General features: G+C 42.0%; 2 protein-coding genes across 3 annotated transcripts; both read left to right on the forward strand.

Moving 5' to 3' along the window:
* Positions 1-2,553: 2,553 nt before the first annotated feature.
* LOC127029999 (heterochromatin-associated protein MENT-like) lies at positions 2,554-12,563 on the forward strand. The gene is made up of 7 exons (XM_050915899.1): positions 2,554-2,730; positions 3,848-3,934; positions 5,546-5,683; positions 7,675-7,792; positions 8,390-8,532; positions 11,094-11,261; positions 12,162-12,563. Exons 1-7 carry the CDS (start codon positions 2,563-2,565, stop codon positions 12,561-12,563), a joined length of 1,224 nt encoding a protein of 407 aa, XP_050771856.1. The 5' UTR covers positions 2,554-2,562.
* Positions 12,564-13,544: 981 nt separating this feature from the next.
* On the forward strand, positions 13,545-25,396 carry LOC127029991 (serpin B6-like). Of its 2 annotated transcripts, none has more exons than XM_050915888.1 (8): positions 13,545-13,670; positions 16,420-16,527; positions 16,971-17,146; positions 18,175-18,312; positions 19,407-19,524; positions 19,755-19,897; positions 22,373-22,540; positions 24,070-25,396. In XM_050915888.1, the coding sequence occupies exons 3-8, from the start codon at positions 16,979-16,981 to the stop codon at positions 24,472-24,474; spliced, it is 1,140 nt and encodes a 379-aa protein (XP_050771845.1). In that variant the 5' UTR covers positions 13,545-13,670; positions 16,420-16,527; positions 16,971-16,978; the 3' UTR covers positions 24,475-25,396. The 2 variants fall into 2 exon arrangements, with proteins under 2 accessions (XP_050771845.1, XP_050771846.1); XM_050915889.1 differs by lacking the exon at positions 13,545-13,670 and adding an exon at positions 13,876-13,893.
* The last annotated feature ends 415 nt before the right edge of the window (positions 25,397-25,811 follow it).

A 25,811-nucleotide genomic window follows, 5' to 3' on the forward strand; every position in this document is an offset into this window, starting at 1 on the left:
GTGTTCACTCTTATTTCATCACTTATTTTAGCTGACTGTGTAAATACCTTCTGAGCTTCCTTTGTGATCTGCTTTCTGAAACAGAAGAGCAAAAATGTAAAATATCACAAAATAAGGGCTTTATGTGACCTGAGGGCCACAAGTATTCAAATCCTTCCCCTCTCAAATTTAACCACAGGATGAATGAGACTAACAGCCTATGTCAATATTCCCTTTTAGCCATATCTTTGAGATTAGTTTCTATTCATTTCCCCAGTTTGCAGAGTAAAAAGAAAAGGAAGCTGTAAAATTATTTCAACATGTCCCTTGCCAACACAGAGTGGCTGAATTCTTTTCTGCAATTCCTACGTTTTTGCAGGCCAATCACCAAGGTTGTGGAGGACACCTGTGGGAGAAAGGCATACTGGCCTTCACGTTTCAGGACATACACCCACTAGCAGTGGCCTTGAATTGAGGAGGTCTCTCTCTCTCTAAGTTCTGAAAGCAGGTGACAGAGAGAAGTAAGAATAAATGAGGGAACACGCGTATTAATACAAGAAGAGGATGTAGAGAAGAAAGGGTGGTGCAAACGTTTCTACATTTCCAAAAGTATTCATTGCCTCACAGACCACCACAGATCCTGACTGAAGACAGATCTTAACTCTTCTCTCCCTCAGGATTTCAGGTAATGTAAATATTCGTATCAAAATAACTAGCTTTACTTTGGAAATCTTAAAAATTCATGTTAAATTCTGTCAAACTGAGTGGTTAAATAATGGCGTAAAAGTCACCCAGGGGAAGGGAGTACTCATTTTTTAGTACAAAGTGTAGCCCTTAGGAGAACCCTGTGCCAAGGCACCGTGGTCAGAATGCAAGCCCAGGATGGACAAAACCTAAACCGCCTGGGAGGGCAGAAAGTTTCCTCATCTGTAGGAAGGGTGCCTTAACCACCAGGCTACCAGTTGATTTAGGATCAGGGGACTGGGAACAGGCTGCAGGAGAGAATACACTCCTACTGATCCTGGAATTGAACACACAAGACAGCATGACTCTGTAGCAGTGTTTCGGATGCTCAGCATGGGGTGTATTGGTTCAAGCCTCTGCTTTATTAATATCAAATAACTACTGGATCAGGCATCCAGACTTTTCCTGTTCCAGATGACTGAAGCGGCTAGTAGACCAGTAAACCTCACAGAAACACACACACGTTCTCTCTCTCAAGCCTGAGAAATGCTTGATTGCTCCATGCAGATTCAGCTCAGGTACTCTCTGGGAACAGGAGATGGAGATGTCGGTTTGAAATTCTTCAAGCAAAAATGTTCAGCTCAGCCCTGTTCCCTAGATATGCTCTGGGAGTATCAGCATCTCCAGGCACAGCAGTAAGAGATATCTGATTTCAAGGTCCTAAAAATGCTTAGGTATGAGCTAGGCTGCAGGGCATTCACCTCTGAAGTACTCCTGAGAATGCTTCAAAGCAGTTGTGGAGCCCTGGAAAGCTTTGAAATCAAAACTCGAGGATCCCAGAGGCTCCGGGCATTTCTAACACTGCATGGCAGCTGGCTCAGAGGACTGCAGTTTTTGATTTGAGCATGTAAATTGTGGGTGAAGATAGATTTAAATGTCCAGTTGCTTTTGTTGATCTAATGCTTAACCTTTCACCTGATGCCATCTTACACTGACTTTAGTACATGTTTTAGTAGTCCTCATACTGGTGAAGACAATGGAATTTTCTGAATTTAACCTTAATATTTGCCAACAGGATTAGATTGATCTAAGATATGCTAATAAGAACCACAGGTTTGTTCTGGATCCATGTATGGAAAATCAGTTTAACCCTGGGGTTGGGTTTTTTGTTTGCTTTGGTTTTGCCCTGTAAAACCATACTTGAAAAGAGAAGCAGAACAAGGATAGAAAATCTGCAGGTTCTGATAAGCCAGCAGAAAACCCCAGAAAATTTGTTGTTGTTTAAAATAGGAACTATTTGGGGTTGTATGCAAGATACAAGAGTTTACTTGAAAAACAGTAATTAACAAATCCAGCTACAGCTTCCAAATGTGGGCTTACCTACACCAAGAACACATAAAAATCTACAGATCTCTAGTAGTCTTCAAGATACATGTAGTGAATCGCATGAATTCACCATGCTTTTTTCAGCAGAAAATAATAGCATAGGAAGTTTAAAGAAATAGAAAAAAGCTCAAAGCAGCAGTGAGAAATGATTCTATTTCACTCCCTCAGAATCGAAGAATAATTCTATGAAACTTAAGCAAATGGGTTTTTGAAACAAGTTTGGTCTGTGAAAACATTTCTAGCTAAAATTGTGCTCATCTGATGAAGAATAAATAAAAAAGCTGAGGACATTGAGGAGCGATGGGGAAGGGAGAAATAATGCAGATCTTAAAAAGAGACCTACTAGCTGAGTGTACTTGGTCTCTGTGCAGTATCTTACCCACTACAGGGACACCCTCACACTGCATTTGAGAGGGTGCAGGCAATCTCCCACTAGCAGCTTTGTATTTTTTAAAAGAAGTGAAGAAGCAGTCATCACCTCTCTCTGACACTCATTTGTCTCAGGCTGTATCAATGGAGTCTCTCACAGTGTCAACGAACAGCTTCACTCTGGATCTTTACAAAAAGCTGAATGAAACTTCCAAAGGCCAAAACATTTTCTTTTCTCCTTGGAGTATCGCAACTGCTCTCGCCATGGTCTACCTGGGTGCAAAAGGTGACACTGCAACCCAGATGGCTGAGGTAAGCTCTGAAATTAGCAGTATATCACCTTATAGGCAGTTCCCACATAAACTGCATTGTTATTTTGCCCATGGGGCACTGAAAGGAACAACATGGGAGAACAGTGACCTGCCATAATGTTGGGTACAGCAAATAACCGCGCTGTTATTTGCGGTTATATTGCACTGCCAGCAGTCCTGCAGGTCACTGTTCTTCCACTTTATTTCCAAGATCTCCCTGCTCTGCACTACCCCTACATTTAGCTTACACTTACTGTTCCCAGAGCATTGCAAGTGGTCTGCCAGAGGGAAGCTACTGACATTAGAGACTACTGCTGGTCTTGCTTGGAACTCTACCTTCTGTTTTAATTGCCTTTTGAACAGAATAATTCACCTGATATAGCGCTCAAATAGTAACAAAGAGACAGCTTCATTAGCAAAATTAATACAGAGCTAAGATAATCTAGAAAAAGGAGTGCCAGAGATAAAATCACTGCTTCTAGACCGCAGCTGATTCTGGAAACAGGGTATCTGCTTTCTCATACTGCATACCAAAGTTAGTAAGCTCTCCTGAACACGTGTTGGGCTGCACAGGAGTAGTACAAATACCTTTTCTTGTGACATAGTTAGTCCATAAATAAGGTAATCCTCCCACGAATAATGGAGACATACTAGTACTGAAAATATGATTTCACTTATGCCCATTTTAGCAGAACTTTTCAGTCTTGTACACTTTTAGGTTATATGCATTTACTTAAACACCTTAAATGTATAATTTTACATTTCTGTCCCAGTAGTAAGACTCTGAAGTGCACTATGCTCTTTGTTGTGCTTTGTCACGATCTGAAAATAAATTCCATGTAGCCAAGCATGAACTGACCATTTATCTAAATAAATTCATATTTGAGCCATAATATTGATCTATTATTAAGCAGTAAATGTGACTAAAATCTATATAATAATGATACAGTTATAGATACTAAGTCAAGAGTAAGGTCTTGTCCTCAGTAACTTCTAATAGACTGTCATTGGGCATGACTGGTGAATTACCGCAGAAAACTAACATAATTACAAAACTCTTGGGCACATTTATCTTCAAAAAAACAAGCTGTCTTTATGAACATTTATCATCGTCACAGGTTCTTCATTTTAACCAGACTGCAGGAGAAGAAGGTTCATCTGAGACAACAAGGCCTTCTCTGGGGAGACCAAGGAAAAGAAAGATGGTATTTATTACAACAAAAGACTCAGAGAAAAAAAATCTCTGAGAAAGGGATAGTTCATCACAACTACTGCTTTAGCCTTCTAACATTTGCTTGTCTTCAGTCTATATCTACTGTCTCACTTCAGTAAGAACTATATATAGAAAGAGAAAAAGCCAACAAGCAGATAATGTTACCATAAAACTCATGGACTCAGGCCTTCAAAAGCAGAACTGAGACACTAACAGCATTTTGATTGGTCCTAATACTGTGTTACTTGGTTTTAGCTGGTCTATGGCAATATCAACAAATCAATTGTCCTAATGTGCTTAGGACAACTCTATCTCTTATCAGCATCAGGGTTTTTTGTCTGTAGTGAAAAACAACTACTGCATTTACACCTGACTCCAGCCCTACCCAATAAACTCCCTTCCACCTTTTTCACGCATGGACACATCAGGCAAACAAAATTCCTCTTTAAGCCAATGCATGCTGATTCACCCTTGTTCATCAGCTCCCCAGAGACTTGCCACCAGGAAGAACTGCCCAGATCTTTTTCATCAAATCAACTCCCTAAGCACCGAAAGGCTTGTAAACTCAAACAAGCCATGTTTCTTTAGCATAGAAACGAAAATAAAGCTCAAAGAAACTAGATTAGACAAACTGGAAATAAAAGGGGCGAGAAGGTTATATCATTCTCTCCCTAGGTGGCGGGGGATGAATCTTCAAGATGAATCATTACATCCACATTCATTTTAGCAACTCACTGACTTTCTCAGTTGTAGCAAAGACTGCCTAATCTGGTCCTTCAGATGTTTCCCCCCATTACCTCTTCAGTCTGTTCCCATCCCCTTGCAAAACTCAGCCTCTCCTATCCTGTGTCCTCTGGCTACCAAATTCTTTCCCAGGTGTCCTTCCTAGCAGCCCATGTCTCAGCATGAGTGAGAAAAGACCAGAGTAAGGAATGCCACCTGACCAACCTTATGACAAGTCACCATGGCACAGACTTTCAGTGCCTCACATGCAGGGCATGGTATATGCCATGGAGGAGGAGACTGCACCCAAGCAGCTGGAGGGGAGCTGCTGACAGGTAGCAGCTTATTCCTCCGTTAGCAAAGCAACAGCTGGCAACAGCTGGCAAGCAAGCTCATGCTCCCTAAAGCCATCAACATTGACATCCAGGACAAGCTCCCTCCAAAATCCAAACAGCAACAGCAAAATTCATCTGAAACATAGAAAATCTGAATAGTCGGTAAGTCTATGCCCTGACATTAGTGTCTGTTAGAACAGAGCACCTCCTGAAAAGCCGCAGAGCTGCCTTGATGGGTCCTTGTGACACTGAAAATTAGGCCTGACCATGACTGAAATGAGGAGATTGAACTTCCTGGGTGCACCATCAGCTGATGTCCCCAAAGGCCTACACAGCACTGTAGAAATAGATCATCGCCCTACAGACATAAAACAATTTGTCCAGTTATACATAGTGCTGCAAACATGCAACATACTCAAAAAAGAGCTCCATCTCCTGAAATTCCTTTTTAATTAAAACAACCTGGGCATTTTAAATAACCACAGCAGGTGCAACACTTCAGACAGAAAAAAAATATTCCATATTAATTGGTGTCTCTTTCCAAGGATCCTGAGCACAAGCAAGCTGAAAACATCCACTCCGGCTTCAAAGAGCTCCTGTCTGCCATCAACAAACCCAGAAGCACCTACTTGCTGAAGACTGCCAACCGACTGTATGAGGAAAAGACCTACCCATTACTGCCCGTGAGTTGAACATTTTTACTTAAGAATATTTTGACATTAAGAGGGATTGTCAACAGAGATGATAAAAATTTTCCAAATGATAGCACTGTGGTTTCAGCGAGAACATGAGGACAGCCATACGGGGCTAGCCTTTCACGGACAAGAGGTCCATCTGCCTCCAACAGTGGTCAACAGTTTAGGAAGCGTATGGGAACAAGGCACGCTGTGCAGTAATGCTTCTCCAGAATCTGCTCTGGTCACCAAGCAATCTGCAGCTCAGGGACTTCCTGAACCAGAGGGCATGTCTACTTAATAGACCTTGATGAGCCGTTCTTTCATCAAGTTGCAGACTTGCCTTTTGAATCTACCACAACCCTCAGCACCAGCAGTTCCACAGCTGAACTATACACTGTAGGAAGCGCCTGTGTTTTTTGAGCCTGCTATCTGTTGGCATCATTATTGGTTTGTTTTTCCTCTAAAGGACACTTCTCCATATCTCTGGTCATCCTTGTCCCCTGTCTCTGTATCTTTTATACTCCAGCATTTCTGAGACTGAGGAGGCCAATGCTGCATAGAGAACTCAGAAAATGGGCACACCATTGCTTTATACAGTGGCATTCTAATATTCTCTCTTTTGTTCCCTACTCCTTTCTTTGTAACTCTTAAAATTGTATTTGCCTTTTCAGCCGCTATTGGGCAGATTTTTTTCATGCAGCTGTCCATTATAGCTTTAACACCTTATTCCTGAACAGTAATAATCACTCTCTGTAGTGTACGCTTCACTGGATCATTTTATAAATGTTTTAATATATATTTTTTAATGTAAATATTTAGACCTGTATTTTATAGAATAAATATTTTAGCACAGATCCCAGGACATATCCCTGTGGTATTCCAGTACTAATAACCCGTCACTGTGAACACTATTTCCTCCTACTCTTGGTTTCCAGTCCTTTAAACAAATAAGAGCTATCTGTGTCGTCCCATGGATGCTGAGCCTTTGGTGAGAAGTCTTACAAAATGCCTTTTGGTAATCCAAATAGACTGTAATGGCTCAACCTTCTTACTCACATGCTTCCTGACACCTTCAAAAAACTCCAACAGATTTGTGATTTAGGACTTCCTATTACAAAATGCTGTTGACACTCCTCCAATATGTCATGTTTATCCATACGCCCACTAGACCTATTCTATTCATTCGCCCCGTACAGACTCATGAGTTTGTAACTACCTGTATCTTTGAAATCTTTTTAAAAACTGACGTTGTATTAATCATCTTACAATTTCTTGGCAGGTGGTTTTAAACGAGATTACTGTTCTTTCATCTTGGAGTTTGTTTTGATCTCCTGAGTAATTAGTAGTTTGTCCTTCTGAATGCTTATTGCTCATTTTCTCCATGATCTCACGTACCTATGCTTTACAGAGAATCTAGAGAATTTCCTGCTGGGAATCTCCATGAACTGTTTCACAGCAGACAGCAATGCAAACGTTAATTCTGCTTTTCTGCCATGACTTTATTCTACTAGAACATTCCCTTTATACCTGATCCTCTATTGTCCTCACAAACTCTTGGCAAGTTCCTCGCCTCTGAAGCAAACTAAAAGCTTTGTTTCAATATATGAGACTATTCTTCCCTCTCATACTGAACTCTACATCATAAAGCAGGAAAAAAGTATTTAAATGATATAAAATGTCATTTTGAGAAATTAAAAAAATTTGTGAATAATGTTTATTTCATGGGATATTTCAAAATTACAAATTTGCACTTTGGATTTCAAACACAAAAATCTGAAGTATCAGTTTCTTTGAGACTGAAGTTTGATCAGTCCTTACTTAATATTTAGCACAGAATGTATCAGACCTTATTTTAAGGGTTATCCCATTTCAAACAAATTATATTTTCTTCAATTATGTATTAGCAGATTGTATAATCTGTTGAAGTGATTACTTCTAACATTTTTATAACTCAAATTTAACTAAGTAAGCATACATTTTCCAATTCTATCTTTCAGAAATTCTTACAGCTCATTACAAGCTATTACAACGCAAAGCCACAAGCTGTAAACTTTAAGACAGCTGCAGAACAAGCCAGAGTACTGATCAATTCGTGGGTTGAAAATGAAACTGAGAGTAAGTACCACTCTGATGGCTTTTTTCTTGTCTCACTTTCAAATCATTTGTATTTCCACATTTATTGCTCTTGCAGCCAAGGATCCATGAAAGATGGAAACTCAGGGGAGGTGATGAGCAACGTGCAGCTAAATGGCTTGAAGAATGCCTCCCTCCAAACCTAACTGCTGGTCCTTACAAGGTCCTTCCCTTGACTCTTCATGCTGTAGCCTCTTTTGAATTATTTCTGTTACAGAGGGAGGCACAGGTAGATACGGAGTGGCTCCACTCTCATTAGTGAGGGTTTTACTTCTGCATTCTTCAGCTGCTTGCAACCAACTTCACAGAACATCCAAGCTATTCCACTTTATCCACTTTACCCACTTTCCAATGCCATTTACTACCGAAACTGCAATATACTAAAAAAAAAAAAAAAAAAGACATAGAGATACTTCAAAAGCCATTTTTACCACATGTACACCATGAAAAATGTACGGTAAAAAAACCTCCCAAATGCAAACATTTTTCCTAGATAGGTAGGCCCAGAGAAGGCACAATTAAAATCGGCGAGTTACACAGTCACACTGGAATAACCGTCCTATTTGTCTGATTTTGAAGGGAAAATCCAGGATCTGCTGCCTGCAGGATCTCTCAGTTCTCACACTGTGTTGGTCTTAGTAAATGCCATTTATTTCAAAGGAAACTGGGAAAAGAAATTTTGGGAGAAAAATACTTCTGAGACGTCCTTCAGACTGAGCAAGGTAAATTCCTTGTCTATATGCCTATTGTCATATGTCAGTATGTCTATTAGTGAAGAGCAAGAAACCTCTAAATATTTCACTTGCATTTCGTATGCCTCTGCAACACTACTCATAGCTGGGCACACGGTATAAACTCAGTGAGAACGGCAACTGTGAAACTAAGTCAGCATTATCTTATTTACGCATATCCATGAGAATATGATTTTAACTTTAATTAATAACTCTTCAGTATCAAAATACTTGAGAACACCGTGGTTAAGCAGCTTAAGGACAAGAGGAAATTTCCGTAAGTACCAAGGTCCCATTTTCAAAAGGGACTGACTTGCTTTTGAGAGCAGGGCTTACACACCTCTGTCTCTTTTCTGCTTCTGAGACACAGTCTATACTCTGAGTTCAAGGAAACTGAACCGGCTGTTCTTTCCTCACGCGCCGTGGGCGTTGTGTAAAACCTCAGAGGGAATTTTCATGGAGGTTTGTCATTTTAGCTGAGGGTGTGAGGATGATGTCTTCAGTATACACTGAGGGCACGTTATTGAGCTAACAGTATTTAAATGATCATGCGCTGACGATTCACAGTAGCTGACTGCATGCATATTTTCGGACTGTGTCAAAGGCAAGCAAAATTATTTGTCAATGGAAGCAAATATCTTGTTCGACATAGATTATGAGTGCAAACACCTTTTGTATGCCAGGCAATGTGAAGCGATTGTGTCGATGATGTGACAGTGTATCCGAAACATACTAGGCTACATGTGCGGTTTTAGGATCCATCGTGGTACACGGTTGTGGTGGGTTGACCTTGGCTGGCTGCCAGGTGCCCACCAAGACTCTCTGTCACTCCCCCTTCTCAACAGGACAGGGGGAGAAAAATAGGATGAAAAGCTCATGGGTCAAGATAAGGACAGGGAGATCATTTACCAATTACCATCACGGGCAAAAGAGACTCGACTTAGGGAAATTAAATTAATTTATTGCCAGTTAATCAGAGTAGGTTAATGAGAAGTAAGACCAAATATAAAACAGCTTCCCCCCACCCCTCCCTTCTTCCCAGGCTCAACTTCACTCCCAACTCTTCTAGCTATCCTCCCAAGCAGTGCAGGGGGATGGGGAATGGGAGCTGCGGTCAGTTCATCAAACGTTGTCTCTGCTGCTCCTTCCTCCTCACACTTCTCTCCTGCTGCAGTGTGGGGTCCCACCCACAGGATACAGTCCTTCATGTCCAACGTGGGTCCTTCCCACGGGCTGTAGTTCTTCAAGAACTGCTCCAGTGCAGGTCCTTTCCACGGGGTGCAGTCCTTCAGGAATGGGCTGCTCCAGCGTGGGTCCCCTGTGGGGTCACAGGTCCTGCCAGAAAACCTGCTCCAGCATGGGCTCCTCTCCATGGGGTCACAGGTCCTCCCAGGAGCATGCTCCAGCGTGGGCTCTCCATGGGTTGCAGCTTCCTTCAGGGCACATCCACCTGTTCCAGCATGGGGTCTTCCATGGGCTGCAGGGTGGATATCTGCACCACCATGGTCTTCCCCACGGGCTGCAGGGGAACCTCTGCTCCGGCGCCTGAAACACCTCCTCCCCCTCCTTCATCACTGACCTTGGTGTCTGCAGAGTTGTTTCTCTCACAGATTCTCACTCCTCTCTCCCTGCTGCTGTTGCGCAGCAGTTTTTACCCTTTCTTAAATATGTTATCACAAAGGCGCTACCAACGTCACTGACTGGCTCAGCTTTGGCCAGTGGCAGGTCCGTCTTGGAGCTGGCTGGAACTGGCTCTGCCTGACATAGAGGCAGCTTCTGATGTCTCCTCACAGAAGTCATCCCTGCAGCCCCTCCGCTACCAAAACCTTCACATGTAAACCCAATACATGGGTGCACAGAGAGGGTTTAATTCACAGAGTACCTGATAGCAAAGCCTGCAAACAGATAAACTTTTGCGCTCAAATGTAACAATGTAAAGGAGAGAGTCACTATATTAGTAAAAGCTCTGTGAACATAATACAGCATAGGAGTTCAGAAGACTATTGGGTAATCCAATTCCATTTGGTAATTCGGTCCTCTATGGTTTGGGGAAGAGGAAAAGCCAGCACAGGTCACAGAAAATGATGATTCAGAGGCAAAGCGAGACAGGCAGTATTGCCTGGAAGGATAAAACAGGCAAAAGAGTTGATGGCATCTAGGGGAAGAAGGCCAACATTTTTTCCCCCAATCAAGGCCCTCAGTCCAAAATGGAACCTTTGGGAGAAAGCATTACACACCTACAGTAGTTACTTGCTTATCAAAGCTAACTCCTTTATTTTAAAATGAGAAATATATTACATGTGATTCAGCAGGTAGATAGCATATGTGTCTCTGCTGATTTTTTGTAAAGACCCCAATGACTTTGAAAAGGGGGTGTATCTGATACTGTCCAAAGGAAAGGGTACTGAGTATCCAAATGCTGCTGAGTCTTGTACTTGTTTACAAATTTTTGCTTTCTATTCAATGAAGCAAGTAAACTTTATCATCCATTTTAAGGAATGTACTTAAGTTAAGGAAGTAACACTATTTTTTATGTCTGAATTTTTTCACAGACCAAGACTAAACCAGTACAGATGATGTTTCTGAGAGATACATTTTTGATACTCCATGAAACAACCATGAAATTCAAAATCATTGAACTGCCATATGTGGAAAATGAACTCAGCATGTTTGTTCTCCTACCAGATGACATCAGTGATAACACTACTGGTCTGGAGCTGGTAAAACTGACCTACTGTTGCATCACATATATACACTATGAGACAGTAACAGAAACAGATGAAAAGAGTGAGGAAGAGCGAGCTTCAAAATCACAGTGGAATAGGTTCTGACGTGTGCATACTTTGTTTCATAAACTGTAAGACCATGATTTCTCAGCTTAGGATTCAGGGCATCTGATAACATTGCAAACACAGTATTTTACTTAGGGATACATCTAAAAACTATGCCCACACAACTGCCTTAGCTTATTTTGTGTCCTCTTTTCTATTGCCAGAATAGCCCAAGGAAAGCAAGGACCAAATCTGAATGACCGTGCCCTAGAGTTATGTTCTCCTGAGGGCTGCATTAATTCATTTTTATGTCATTTGCAGTCCGGATTTGCACCTGATATTTTGTGGTGAGGTTTCTCAAACGAAGTGCTGACTACCCTCACCCAGAAGGTATCAACAGCCACTCATGACCACGCCAGGATCAGTTTCAGATTCTAAACAAATCAGGGCAAACATCTTTTTATTTGTACCTGAGGACCCATGCGTTCCACTTATTTACCACTGCTAAGAGAAAAGTTATCCATATACACACACAGCAAGTGCCTGTCAATATCATTATGAGTCATACATTGCAAAAAAGCAATATTCTTCACACCAGAAAAAAAATAATGAACTACTCTGAGGGTTCAGGCCTATACCTCGCCACCTTTAAGAAAATAAATAGGAGTATAAGTCACTTGGCACTTTGCAGGATCATGCCCTATCAATATGGCACACGTTCCAGCTGTACCCCCTGCTGGTAGCTGGGCTTTGTTTTACATGTTCTTGATGAGCATTAAGACACTGGTGTGTGCATGTCTCGTCTCTGCCCTTCGCATTCCAACTATTTTCTTCCTCAACTCATTGCAGGTAGAAAGAGAGCTGACCTATGAGAAATTGGCTGAATGGACCAAATCAGCCAATATGATGAAAGCTGAAGTGGATCTGTACCTGCCCAAGTTGAAGCTGGAAGAGAATTACGACCTTAAATCCACTTTGAGCAGCATGGGGATACGAAATGCTTTTGACCCAGTTCAGGCTGATTTCACAGAGATGTCAGTGAAGAAGGATCTTTTCATCTCAAAAGTTATTCACAAAGCTTTTGTGGAGGTCAATGAAGAAGGTACTGAGGCAGCAGCTGCCACAGGTGTCCTGGTGCTGAGATCAAAAGCACCAACAATGACTTTTAAAGCTGACCACCCTTTTCTCTTCTTCATCAGACATAACAAATCACAAACCATCCTCTTCTTTGGCAGATTCTCCTTACCCTAGTCAGGGTTACTGCTTGCCCTGCAGAGCAGGAGATGCTCACTTGCCAGCACAGAGGCAAACACCAAAACCTGAAACTCCTGCTGCAATGGGGGGAGCGGGACCTGAACCCTTTCTCCATCAGACCACACACCCCAGGGCCTGAGGCACAGCTTGTCCTGTGCCTCCCTCCTACCCAGAAGGGACAACCATGGCAGTGCCAAGGGGAGTGCATGATGCCTTGCATCCACAGAGCAATCCTGTTTGTCATTCAGACCAGGCCATCAAGGGTAGCTCTGTCCTAACCACTATTAGCTATGGCATTTCTACCCCTTCCCCTCACAGCAGTGTGTACAAATATATGCTAACGCAGTCCCTCTCACCCTCGTGACTAGAGCCCCTGATCTAGATGCAGTCTTAGCACTTAGTCCCAGCCTGCAGCAGTTAGACCCAGCTCCTGTTTAGCCCTTGATTAGGTCCTTGCATTACAGCTGGAGGCAGACCCTCCCTACCCAAGGCCTGTGGCCATCCCCTTGCCTTCCTTCCACATCCCCGCTGTAAGTCTTCATCAGCTCCCAATTCAACGTCAAATTAGCTTCACGTCACTCCACAGATTCCCTGAAAAAAAAATAAATACACCTCTATAAGGGCCATTTGTCTCACTCAGACCCTCAGGCAGGTGAGGAGGGGCCAAGCCCGTGCAGTCTCCCGCTACAGCAACAGCTCACTTTCGTTCAAAACAACCCCCCCTTCAAAAATCATTAAGAATAATAATAACGACCCCTCATGGAATGGGGGTGTTTTCTGCCAGGTCTGCCACGAGAGGGAGGCAGAGGTGGAAAAATCACCGGCTGTGGCGAGACGAGGCCTGCGGAGATATAAACGGAGGAGTGAGGGGAGTTGTGAGGGTTGTCCGCGGCGGCAGTGGCCGTTATTTTGCCCGGAGGGGCTGCGGCCCTTCCCCGGTGGCGGCGTCCAAGGGGGAAGCGCCGTACCCGGCAGCTAAAGCCCGGGGCGCGGCTGAGGGGCGGCCGAGCTCCCGCCCTTTCCTCCAGCCCTTTCCTCCAGCGCGGCAATGCTTCCGGGGAAGGTGAAGGGCCCCGGGAGCAGCGGAGCGCGCCGCCCGGTTGGGTGAGTGCGGCGGGTCCGTTGTTCTGGAGACGTCATTTTCTACGGGAAGCTTGCGCTTGTGTATTTTTAAAGAAGTGGAGGCTTATTTTGGTCCGTCGTCGTCGTCGTCCCCCCCCCCCCCCCCCCCTTTCGTGACGTGGTTTCTGCTTCTTGTTAGCGGGAGTCGCAGCGGTGCGTAGGGAACGCTTCTTACGCGTAGGAGCGACGGGGGCACCGCGGAAATGTTGAGTTTTAACGTCTTTTACGGTGTCAAGTCCAGTGGGGGGGCGGAGGAGGGTCTTTTCGCCCTGGGGGTGTGTGTCTGTGTCTGTGTGTATGAAACGCGTGGCTTCTTGTGCCTGAGGTTGCTGGGACAGCGTCAGATCTTCGGCGCCGCTCCCCGCCCCTCTCCGCTCCCGCTGAGGCACGCGGGGCCCAGAGCCGGCGGCGGCGGGCAGTCACGGGGCTGCGTCGTCCGTCGCCCGCGTCCCGCCGCCTGCCCCTGGGGAGGCGCGATGTGAAGAGCCGTTACCTGGAGCTGCCAGCGATCTTACCCTGCAGAAGTTTTAACATCGCCCCCAACTCTTCCCTCAAAAAAGCTTGCTTTGGTTCAGAGGGTGGGAAGAGGAGCGTCCATGCTGCAGGCGCAGCTTCCTCTGTGGAGGCGGACACCGCCTGATGTTCACCACCCTGAGTTCCCCCTCTGGTTGTGTTTGAAACAGTCGGCTTGTGACTCCTCCGACGCAGCTGACACGAGATGGGGAGGCATCCGCATATACCGGGCACTGCTCCGTGTCGTAGTCTTGGTGGGATGTGTCTCTTGGGCCGCAGGCTGGAGGAGAGCTGCACCCTGCTCAGGCCAGGTTCCCCCATGGCAAAACCGGTAGCAGGGAGGGACACTGCAGTGTGTATCTGCTGTTTAATCTAGATACAGCCTTTCTGTCCATAAAGACTGTCCTAAAGCACAGGTGTGCTGAGAATATATGCTTCAAATTCAGAGTGGTAGGAACACACGGGGTCAGGGCATCCAGAAACCTCCACACGAGGGCCTCACTGCTGACCTGCCAGAGCCCACGGGGAGACTAGGGTGAGGAATGAGTTGCTGTTGATACCTTAGGCGGTAAGCTTTATTTTAATGCCAAAGACAAAGTAGAAAAGATGATGTTGGTTAAGTATCGGAGAAGCGGTCGTGAAATGCCTGAAACAATGAAATACTAGAAACAATGGGGCCATTAAGAGAGGAATGATGCGAGACCTGAAGCATCAGTGATTAGGCTATTACCCAGCCTACGGGAAGTTGCTCAAGATTTGGCAAGCACGCACAAGGATTACCAAATAAGGAATAAAAGACCAAGAGTCCACGCAGAGACCACCGAAGGAAACCCTTACCAACCCAACACGCACGCGTAATAACTATGTGAATATGGTAACCAGTTCCGGGAAATGTGATGAATATGTATGTGATAGGGTAATATAAGCTTTGGTTGATGAAACACACGGCATGCACGTTGGGCAGAGTGATCCTCAGTGCATCCGGCACTGTAATAAAGAATGTCTGCCTTCTAAAACTTCAAACTAAGTCTTAGAGGGTTCTTTTGCGACCGAATTTACGGTAACACTGTCAGCAAAGCGCTCTGATCACTGAGGGTTTTGCAGCAAACGCTTTACAATTGACTGACAAATACGTGCTTGTATGGTTTTTGTTCCTTAAAGTGCGGTCATTGTGTATTGTCTCCAAAACCGCTCTCAGAAGGGTATCAGTAGTTACATTGCTATTCCTGAGCTGCAGAGAAAGCATGGATAACTGTACAGGTAGAACTCCTAGCCTTGTGTCCCAGCTGTTGAAATATTACTTACAATTTGGTTAAATGCACTGATTTTCAGGTAGGCAAATAGTGTGAGTTGCATCCTTTTGTCTGTAAATTCTTGCCTGTCGTGGAAGCCCTACAAAGACTTTCTAGATAACTGCTTGCTGCTGTCATTATTCCTGTGCATTTTGACTTCCGGGTCAAAAAACCTTATTGCTAGCAATCTGCAGGTATTAGGACAGTATGAAAATTGTGATCTTCACTGTAACCAACATGAACTGAAAATGTGAAGTGCCTCCTACTTATGCTGTAAAGTACATGTAGTTAAATTACTTGTTTCAGACAAAATTGGAGGATTGTTTCCATCTAAGCTTGCTTTTTGTTTTCCAGTTATGGGAGAAGAGAAACAGCAGAAAAGTTGCTACTGTTTATAGCAAAGCTACTAGCAAGAAATTTTCTTAAGTGGAGAATCATGCATGCAGAAACTTGTTCTTCCCACCTATTTGTTTGAGATAATGAATCAGTAGTATGAATTAGGTGTTGGTTTTGTATTTTGTAGCAACACATCAACACTAGGCGCTGCCTTAAGGGAAGAAAAAAACACAAAAACTTTTACTACCAGCTGATATCTTACGATATCTGGTGATACTTATCTGTAGTTAACCCAGCACTCTAGTATTTATTGCTGCTTTTGTAGGTGTGTGGTTTAATCTCAGGTAGTTAACTATCTACACAGTTGATGTATGTAGATCATGACAGGCATCAAGTTACACGTGTTGAAGTGTGCATGTACCATAAAGTTATCTATAAGCAGTTTTTTTTATTGTGTGTGTTTCCGTGTTGCAGGCAATAAAATGGAACTGAAATGGACTTTGATTTTTCTTTGTACTACAGCAGGAAATTACAGTAATCTGTCATGCTGACCAAGTAACTTTTTTCTCTTCTTTTTTTTAATCTCGTAGGTTGTCATTCTGCTGACTTCTGCCAGACTGTCTGTTAGGTTTAAAACACAGCGTGTACACGTATAAGTAAGCTGAAGGTAATACTGAAGATACATAGACTTAGAGAAGGTAAGAGTTTATAATTCTGCCATTCTGATGCCTAACTTTTTGCTCTGGTTTTCCTATAAAGGCAAATAATTGTCTTTGTGAAGTGAAAAGAGACTTGTTTTAATAAGTCCTAAACAAAATACTGTTGTATCTGATCATCTCAAAAGATGTAATATTATTTATCCAGTGAAGAGTCTAATGACACCAGTGGGAATTGCTGTCTCCGTTACAGGTATGGGATTGAAATACAAAAGCAAACAATAAATCCCTAAAATAACTCAAGTGCCTAGTATGGGATTTAAGGTGCTTGTTCTACCAAATCAGTTTTTCAGTGAGTTGATAATTTTCCAACCTAATGACACTTGCTGCATAGTTTATACTGGGAAATGTAAAAGACAGAAATAACTTATCAGTTTGTTTTCAAATAAATGTCAGCCATTCTTGTTTTGTGTTTTATCTCCCAGGCTCAACCATGGATAGCCTCTGTGCAGCAAATACCACTTTTGCACTCGACCTTTTAGGAAAGCTGTGTGAGAACAAAAGCGGGCAGAATCTGTTCTTTTCTCCTTTTAGTATTTCTTCTGCTTTGTCTATGATTTTGCTGGGTTCAAAAGGTAACACTGAAGCCCAAATAGCAAAGGTATGTCTAAATAAACTGTATGAACAAGAAATCTGTATTGTAGTCTGTGACCTGCACTTATGCTAAACTATTATTGTCATTCTGATCTCAGAGAGCAGAGGTCTTCCTTTGGTATGTATGCAAGCAGTACCTGTTTTCATTGTTTTTACAGGGGGAGCTTCCTTTGGTATGAAATTAAGAGGTTGCTGGTTTTTGTTGTGTGTTTTTGGTTTTTTTGAGACAGACATCTTCCTTCAATATGTCATTAAGAGGTACCTGGGATTTTTTTTGTAGGTTTGATGAATCTCTAGCTACATAAAACACTTCCTTCGACTATCTTCTTTGGGCTTAATATCGGAGTATTCATGTTTTGAAAATGTAGCCAGGCACACTAAAAAAAAAAAAAATTAAAAAATCCACCCTGTATGCTTGTCAAAATGGTAGCTGCCCCTTGGTTTAATTTTTTTAAACTTGCTCAGGTGGCAAATACCACTTTACATACTGTTTACATATGCAATTGATAGTATTAAATGCATTATCAGTCACTTTTCTTATCATGTTTGCCTCTTTTGCAAAGTGGAAGAGAAGTATAAACACATATTTTGTTTTCATTTAAACCTATAAAAGTTTCTCAAAAATTATATTATATTATTGCCATACTTGGAGATATTCAGAAGCCGTCTGGACATAGTCCTGGGCTACTGGCTGTAGGTGGCCCTGCTTGAGTAGGGGGGTTGTACCAGATGGCCTGCAGAGGTCCCTTCCAACCTCAACCAGTCTGTGATCCTCTAATGCTTGGCTCGAGTGAAGGAAACTAAATACTGCTGGCTCTTCTGCTCCCTAATTTATTACTTGTACAACGTCTGGCTGCGTGCATCATATGTGACTTGCATGATAAGCTCCAGATGGGAGGTGTGATGAAAAATCTTTTGGCTTCCAGTCACAGTTTTTAAACCCCAAAGTAATTTAAAAAAAAAAAAAAAATTGTGCTGAAGCAAGTGTGTTTAGAGAAGGCATGGACTCTGCTGAGGATGTTTGTCTTTCTACAGGTGCTTTCTCTGAACAAAGCCGAGGATGCTCACAATGGGTATCAATCACTTCTCTCTGAAATTAACGATCCAAACACCAAATATATACTGAGAACTGCTAACCGACTTTATGGAGAAAAGACATTTGAGTTTCTCTCAGTAAGTAACCATTAAATTTGTGGCGTTTTTTAGTATAATGTACTTGCTACCTGTTTCCTTTGGAGGTCAAAGGCAGGCTTTGGGTTTTACTTTCCAAATTTTCTAGGCTGAGACCTACCAGTGCAGTAGATTATGCAAGAGCCTGGTATCTGAACTTGGTGGAGAAGCTCCTTTTAGATAACCTGTGATCTGAATGCACAACTGGTGCAAAGCACTATAAAATCCATCAGACTAAATCTTCAGGGTTCCATGATCCATTCATATTTTTGGCTGTGGGACAAATGGTTGACGTATCTCTTTTCCCTTGATCATATGTAAATATGATAAAAAAGAATTGTTACTGCTCTTCAGCTTGGGTAGTATTTTGTAGTTTTTCTCTGTTATGTAAGTCATCCAGAGATCATTCTGATAGGAGTACGTGGCTTTTAAGATTTTCCGTATCAGAAGATCTAAATAAGGATAATAGGTATTGTGTTATACATGTTCCTTTAGATGCTTCCCTAGAAGCAAGAAGATGGAAGGCTTTATTCCCGCCCCCTCCCCCCGGGAGTGATTTACAGTGATTCTTTTTATGAAGAATGCTAGTGTTTCGTTTGTCTAGTAGATAAAAATTACATGGATTGTACTCTAAAACTTTGCATGTATGTAATAAGGATCTAACTATATTAAATCAGAGAGAAGGTATGTTTTTTTGCTCTCTAAGAAAAATCAGTTTACCCTCTGAACTAGAAGTTTTCTATTAGTCTGGAAGGTTTAACATTGAAATTTATGTAGAGAGGAGCTTACAATATCATATGTTCTCTCACTGAAGCAAAAAAACCCCCCAAAACTAGCCACATAATTTCTCAATTAAGTTATGTAGAACTTTGTAGCATAGTAAACAAGCCATTTGACTTTATAACATATGGTGGACAATTCCTAGTTCAAATACGTGGTATAAAACATAATACGAACGTGTCAGACAAAACTTTAATGGCTCTATATGAGGCTGGGGGAGGAAAGCGGGCAGATTTTCTTGGTGTATTTAAGAATCATCTGTGGCTAAATGAGAGTAAAATATATTGCTGGATAGCTGTTCTGAATGTCTATGTTAGTCATTTATAGAGTCAAGTCAGAAATTCTACCATGCTGGACTAGAACAGACTGACTTCATGCATGCTTGGGAGGATTCCAGAAAACAAATAAATGGCTGGGTAGAGGAAAGAACTGAAGGTGAGTTTTGCAAAATGACCTGTTGTATTTAATGGCAGCCATGGCTTGGGTAAACAGCTATTTCAAGATAAATATTGTGAATTAAAAAAACCCAAACATTGAGCTCTTGCTCTGTTTGGTACCTAATTCTCTTATCTATTGTGCATTAATTACAGAGTAGATACTGTATTAGATAATAATTAGATACATGTCAAACTGTTAAGATGGTTTTTTTCCTATGTATCATAAAGGTAAAATTCAGAACCTGTTGGCGGAGGGGATTCTTGATTCACTGACCAGACTTGTGTTGGTGAATGCCATCTATTTCAAAGGCAACTGGGAAAAGCAGTTCAACAAAGAGGACACAGCAGAAATGCCATTTCAAATTAACAAGGTATGATGTGCTAAAATTCTGACAATACACTGTTACTCTGAACTACTCTGAAATGAATACATTTAACTGAAGACAAAAAAAAAAAAATAATTCAAGCAGAGTTACCTTGGGTAGGCTGTATGAAATTCCTTATACCCCTCCCTTCAATATGAACACTTTTTGTTTAGTTTCTGTTGCTTCACATAATTACTAGAAACTTTAATATAACAATTAATTTCTTTAATTTTGTCTCTTCTTTTTTCCTTTTACCCTTCTTGTTTGTTTGAGAGAGGTAGCCCTCTACATAGTTACAGAACTTAAAACAGAACTGAAGAGAAGAAAACAGTTGAGTGAAGCTGTCGGGCTATTTGAGTCATGAACAATTTCACAGAAGTCAGTGAACTTGATTATTTGAGCATAAAACTGGTGTGGCTAAGAAAAGAAATTTTCCTGTAGGTTGTAGGCAGAAAAGAGCACTTTTACATTCAGAAGTTTCTGCACATGTATGTCTTCCTCAGTCAGTGCTTTTTTGCTGCATTTCTACCACTGAACTGATCTAAAATAAATGGGAAAAAAAAATCTGCTGTGAAGACCTCCATGCTATACTTTCTTGCTTTTAGAAGTAGATCAGTACTACTGAAGAAGACTTGGCTACTATCATTAGCAGGCTATGGCTGCCCCTCAGGATCACCTCAAATTCTGGGTGTGCCTCCAGATGTCATTAACAAGAACTGGTAACATGACTTCCTTAACTCACCTGCTTAAAAGAAACATGCAGAATTGAAGCCCTCATGCCTGACTTTCCCAGTGGTGAAATATATCCAAGAATGCTTGAAGCTGCTAGTACTCCTTTTCAAATAGGGAATATTACTGCTCACCCCATACTACCTACTACAGCACTTCAGAAACCACTGCACTGACTTGCTTCCTGACATCTTGCCCTCTTACTGTTGAAACATGTTGAAAAAGCTAGCAGAGTATCCAGATATACTGTTCCATTTTCTTTTCCTTGGACCAGTGCAAACCTAGGACCAGGTTTTAAGATGCAACACCAACAGCATGTAGTGCCTATGAACAATCTGCCTTTTGACTTGTGATGGACTATTGTGTAGTGCTACCACACAGGGAAGGTTTGGCATCAGTTTCCTACAGAGATGTCACAGAAAACCCAAGCTTATAGATTTGTGTAGGGCTCTCTCCCTCCTGAGGAGGCAAATTCAGTGATGTTTCTGTATTGGATACTGTGCTATGGTGAGCTCATGACCTAAATCTTAATGTTCCTGGAATAAGGCCCAGCCTGGCTCTGAGGTTACCTTTTCCTTTGTAAATATAGAGGGTTTTTTTGTTTGGTTTTTTTTTTTTTAATATTAGAGTCTTTGGGATCCAGATAACTATTGGAGAAAGTTGTAAGATGTAAGGTTGGGGAATGCTGCCTTGGCTCACCCAAGGAACTCACTTTTAGATATGCAAACAAGTGCAAATCTCTTTCCTTGTAAAACTAAATGGCCTAAGTTTGTATTTTCATCCTACTAATGACTAGCCACTGATGAGCTGCAGAAGTGTGTGAGTAGGCTCAAATGAGCAATTGGAAATCCCAGGTGTAACCTGAAGTTTTAAGCTAGTCATTTTACAATCTGTCCAGTAGGAAAGAGTTACTTTAACATGCCAGGAGCCTTTCCAGCATCCTGTGACATCATTTTTGTGACTCTTGCACTTACGACTCACTGGATGATTTTCACATGCTGTGTGGCCTTTTCTTTCCTTATCTATCCTTTTCATATGTCATTGCTGCTGCAAAATGATTTCTGCCATATTCTCTGTGGGCATTGTTTCAATGGGCTTTAAGAACAAAAAACTACTTGCATGGTTATCTCATGAAGGTAAGGGAGCAAGCAATGAAACTCTTAACTGAAAAGGAGGAAAATAATGATGTAAACAATAGTAGCTGATGCTCCATGTGAAAATGGAAGGAGATAGTGGAGAATGAAATTGAGAAGAAAAATCTTTCCCCTCCTTACTAGCCATGTGACTTTTAAGAATTCAAAGTAATGCTCTCACTTGCTTGGCATTTTTAGTATCATTTTAAAATATTTTAATTCCTCTTTGTTATAGCACTTGGAGCCACATGGACTAAAAATGAAAATGCCTACATTGAAATTAGTTTGTATTCATTTAAAGCAAGGAACACAGGCCCTGCTTCTTACCAGCTCTGTTTAGTCCTTGTCACTAGTTCTTACATGAGCAGATATGTGTCCTTGCCTCTTTGCCTTAAAGGAAATTTCACAGGCATTGCCACATTAGTAATTAAAAATTAAACCTCAGGGATCCTTACTTCTTACCTCTTGCTTTACAAAAGACATTGGTGGGGCTGTATTCTGTGGTGTGTTTAGTTCTCTTTAGTCAAATTCTAAAAAGCCCTGAGTAACTGGATGCCTGCTTCATATTTTGAGATCAGCATACTAGCTCAGTACCAACTGTTGACATCTCTATTTTTAGAAAGAGACCAAACCTGTGCAGATGATGTTCAAGGAGGATAGCTTTAACATGACCTATATTGGGGACTTCCAGACCAAAATCCTTGAGCTCCCTTATGTCGGTAATGAACTCAGCATGATCATCCTGCTCCCTGATGCAATCCAGGATGGATCCACTGGCTTGGAAAGCGTAAGTTGTTGAGCTAAATGCAAAGACAGTCTGTATCCTTCCAGGGAAGAAAGTTTGATATTGCATATAGACCTGCAGTTCAGTTCCAAAGCTATTATGTTACTGGTGCTCAGCACCATCTGCAAGTGTCCCACACCTCCCTGCCCCCAAAGTGATTGGCATGCCTTGTATCACTACTGGTGAAGCTGTGTGCTGCTCCCTTAGCCAGAGGCTCTGGAAGAAGACCTGACCCTCCTCAGGAGCAGAGGTTAGCTGTGGTTATGGTGAAGGCATAATATGTTGAGCATCATATGTGGTGAGAGGGGATTTGGGGGAGCTCTTAGGAAGTCCTTGTCATGGTTTAGCCCCAGCCAGCAACTAAGCACCACGCAGCTGCTCCCCGCCTCCCCTCTCTTAGTGGGATGGGGTGGAGGATGAGAAAAAAAAGTAAAACTTGTGGGTTGAGGTAAGAGCAGTTTAATAACTAAAGTAAAATATAATACTAACAATAATAATACAATTATTATTATTATTATTATATTTTTAATGAAAAGGAATATAACAAAAAAAAAAAGAGAAATAAAACCCAAGAAAAGACAAGTGATGCACAATGCAATTGCTCACCACCTGCTTACCGATGCTCGAGAAGCGATCCGCCCCTCCTGGCCAACTGCCCCCAGTTTATATACTGGGCATGATGTTTTATGGTATGGAATACCCCTTTGGCTAGTTTGGGTCAGCTGCCCTGGCTAAGCTCCCTCCCAGCTTCTTGCACACCTGCTTGCTGGCAGAGCACAGGAAGCTGAAAAGTCCTTGACTTGGGATAAGCGCTACTTAGCAACAACTAAAACATCAGTGTGTTATCAACATTATTCTCACACTAAATCCAAAACACACTGTACCAGCTACCAAGAAGAAAATTAACTCTATCCCAGCCAAAACCAGGACAGCCCTATAGCTTGTCCCATAGATCTTCAGTTCTGAACAGCTGGCAGATTCTCTGGCCCACCACCTGGAAACAGGCTCACAGGAAAGTGTAGGATCTCTACTGTTGTGGAGATATGATACAAGTTTTGGCTATTTCATGCTCTGGACAAGGAATTTATTAACAAGGTTTTCTAATGCTGACCGCAAAGGGCATTGTGAGCAGACTTTTTCATCAGCCTGTCAACCTGAAGGAGGATCCTTTGGTTAAGAGACAGAAGAACTGGGTTCAGCTTCTTTGGGACCTTGTCATCAGTTCTGTGCCTTTGCTTCCTATATGTAAAAATGTAAAAAACCGCAATCTAACATGTTTTATAAAAGTAAACTTTACGTGGAAGGGACTGATCCTTATTGTATCTACCAAAAAGCATATGGGATTGATCTCAGCTGGTGCCGTAGTCTCTAGTGAGAAGTATAACTTGCACTTTTGGCTTGAGACACTCTAAACCCTGGAAAAAAGATGCATGTTATGCACTGTGTAAACAAACACAGTAATCACTACTTTTGGCTGTGTAAAACTGCCTCTCTTCTCATTTTAATTATGTAAATTTTGGGTTTTTCTTTAGCTGGAAAGAGAACTTACGTATGAGAAGCTGATAGATTGGATCAATCCTGAAATGATGGACTGTACAAAGGTGAGGGTGTCTTTACCCAGATTTAAACTGGAAGAAGATTATGATCTGAAACCGCTTCTGAGCAGCATGGGAATGCCTGACGCATTTGACTTAGGGAAGGCAGACTTCTCGGGAATCTCAGCTGGCAACGAGCTGGTGCTCTCTGAAGTGGTTCACAAGTCCTTTGTGGAAGTCAATGAAGAAGGCACTGAAGCGGCAGCTGCCACGGCAGGATTGATGCTGCTGCGCTGTGCAATGGTCGTTCCAGAATTCACTGCTGATCATCCCTTCCTGTTCTTCATCCGGCACAACAAAACTTCCAGCATTTTGTTCTGCGGCAGATTTTGCTCTCCCTAAAAAGGAGATGTCTTGGCAGAAGAGCTGCCATTACACAATATTTCTGTTTCTTTAGAATAGGGCTACTCTTTTTGCACTAATTGTCTGTTTCAACTGTGCCTGAATCCACTTCTGTGGTCTTCATCTCGGGCTTGGATAGAATAACAGAGCTACTTAGACATACACAGCAACTGCCATTTAAAACAGCTCTTGCCCTGTGCACGTGAGTGCAGAGGTCTCTAACTTCTTGCTGACATGAGAAGCATCCCGCTTGCTCAGTGAATGTTTCATCTGTCCTTCCCATTGCAACTTCACTTTTTGTGGCCCCCAGGCAGCGAGTCACGCAGTGACATCTCGTAGGAAAGGAAGAAGTTAATTTTGTTTCTGACAAGGCTGGAGCACATCTTTAGCTCCCCTCCCCCTTTTTCCTCCCACCCCAGTCTTTTTTTTTTTTTTTTTTTCCTTCCTTCTGGACTCATCCATTTAGTGTTTTGATACATTCCCTAGAGATGAAAGAAGTCTTTGGCAGCCTGTTCCAAGTGTTGCTAAGCATTCTGACTAGACAGGTTTGTTTGGATGGTAACTGGACAAGCACTTAGGCGAGAATGGGAATAAAAGTATGTCTTTATACCAGATGTCCTTATAGGGTATTCATGGGGTGAGAATCATTGTTTTATCACCACAGGACACCTGGGTTTATTACCTGTCACCTAGTTCTCGTCCTTTAACAAAGAATGTAATGAAAAAGCATATGGTGCCTATGCAATATTTAAATGACAAAGCTTTAATTTTTTGCTATTGTTATATATTTTCCCAATTCATAGTTTCTTAAAAGTTTTAGTTTAACTGAATAATACCAAAGACATAGCTGAAATAGCTTTCCTAATACAGTGATTTGTTTTGCTGTTTCTGTTCCTGAAATAATAAAAGAACTGTAAGTGCTGTAGGACTCTTCCTGTTTTCAACCATAAATTATGTGGGGTTTTTTGTCTGTAGTATGAAGAAAACAATTATTTCTTGATAGAGTACAACCGGCTTCCGTGTAGCTTGTTAACATTCATTGTTAAACATGGGATTTTTGGAATACTGCAAACCTGAGGTGCTTAATTGACGTTTGGGTTTGGCCTTGCAAGGACTGGCAGCAGAGAGCCTTTACAGCAAAGGGCTCCTGAGCCAAGTGTTTGTTTCTACCTCTGTTTTTGTGCGCTACTCCAAATCAAGGCTTGGTGGTCATCATCCAAATAGTGCTAGATTGCCCTGTACTTAATTCAGTGCACAGTAACTCAGCTGTCTCAGGTGAAGAAAATAAAAGCATTATTTGGGGGGCGGGGGGGGATGACCTACCCCGCAGTTTAGTC

The sequence above is a fragment of the Gymnogyps californianus genome, chromosome 2 (assembly GCF_018139145.2).
Source record: "Gymnogyps californianus isolate 813 chromosome 2, ASM1813914v2, whole genome shotgun sequence".
NCBI classification, from domain to species: Eukaryota; Metazoa; Chordata; class Aves; order Accipitriformes; family Cathartidae; genus Gymnogyps; species Gymnogyps californianus.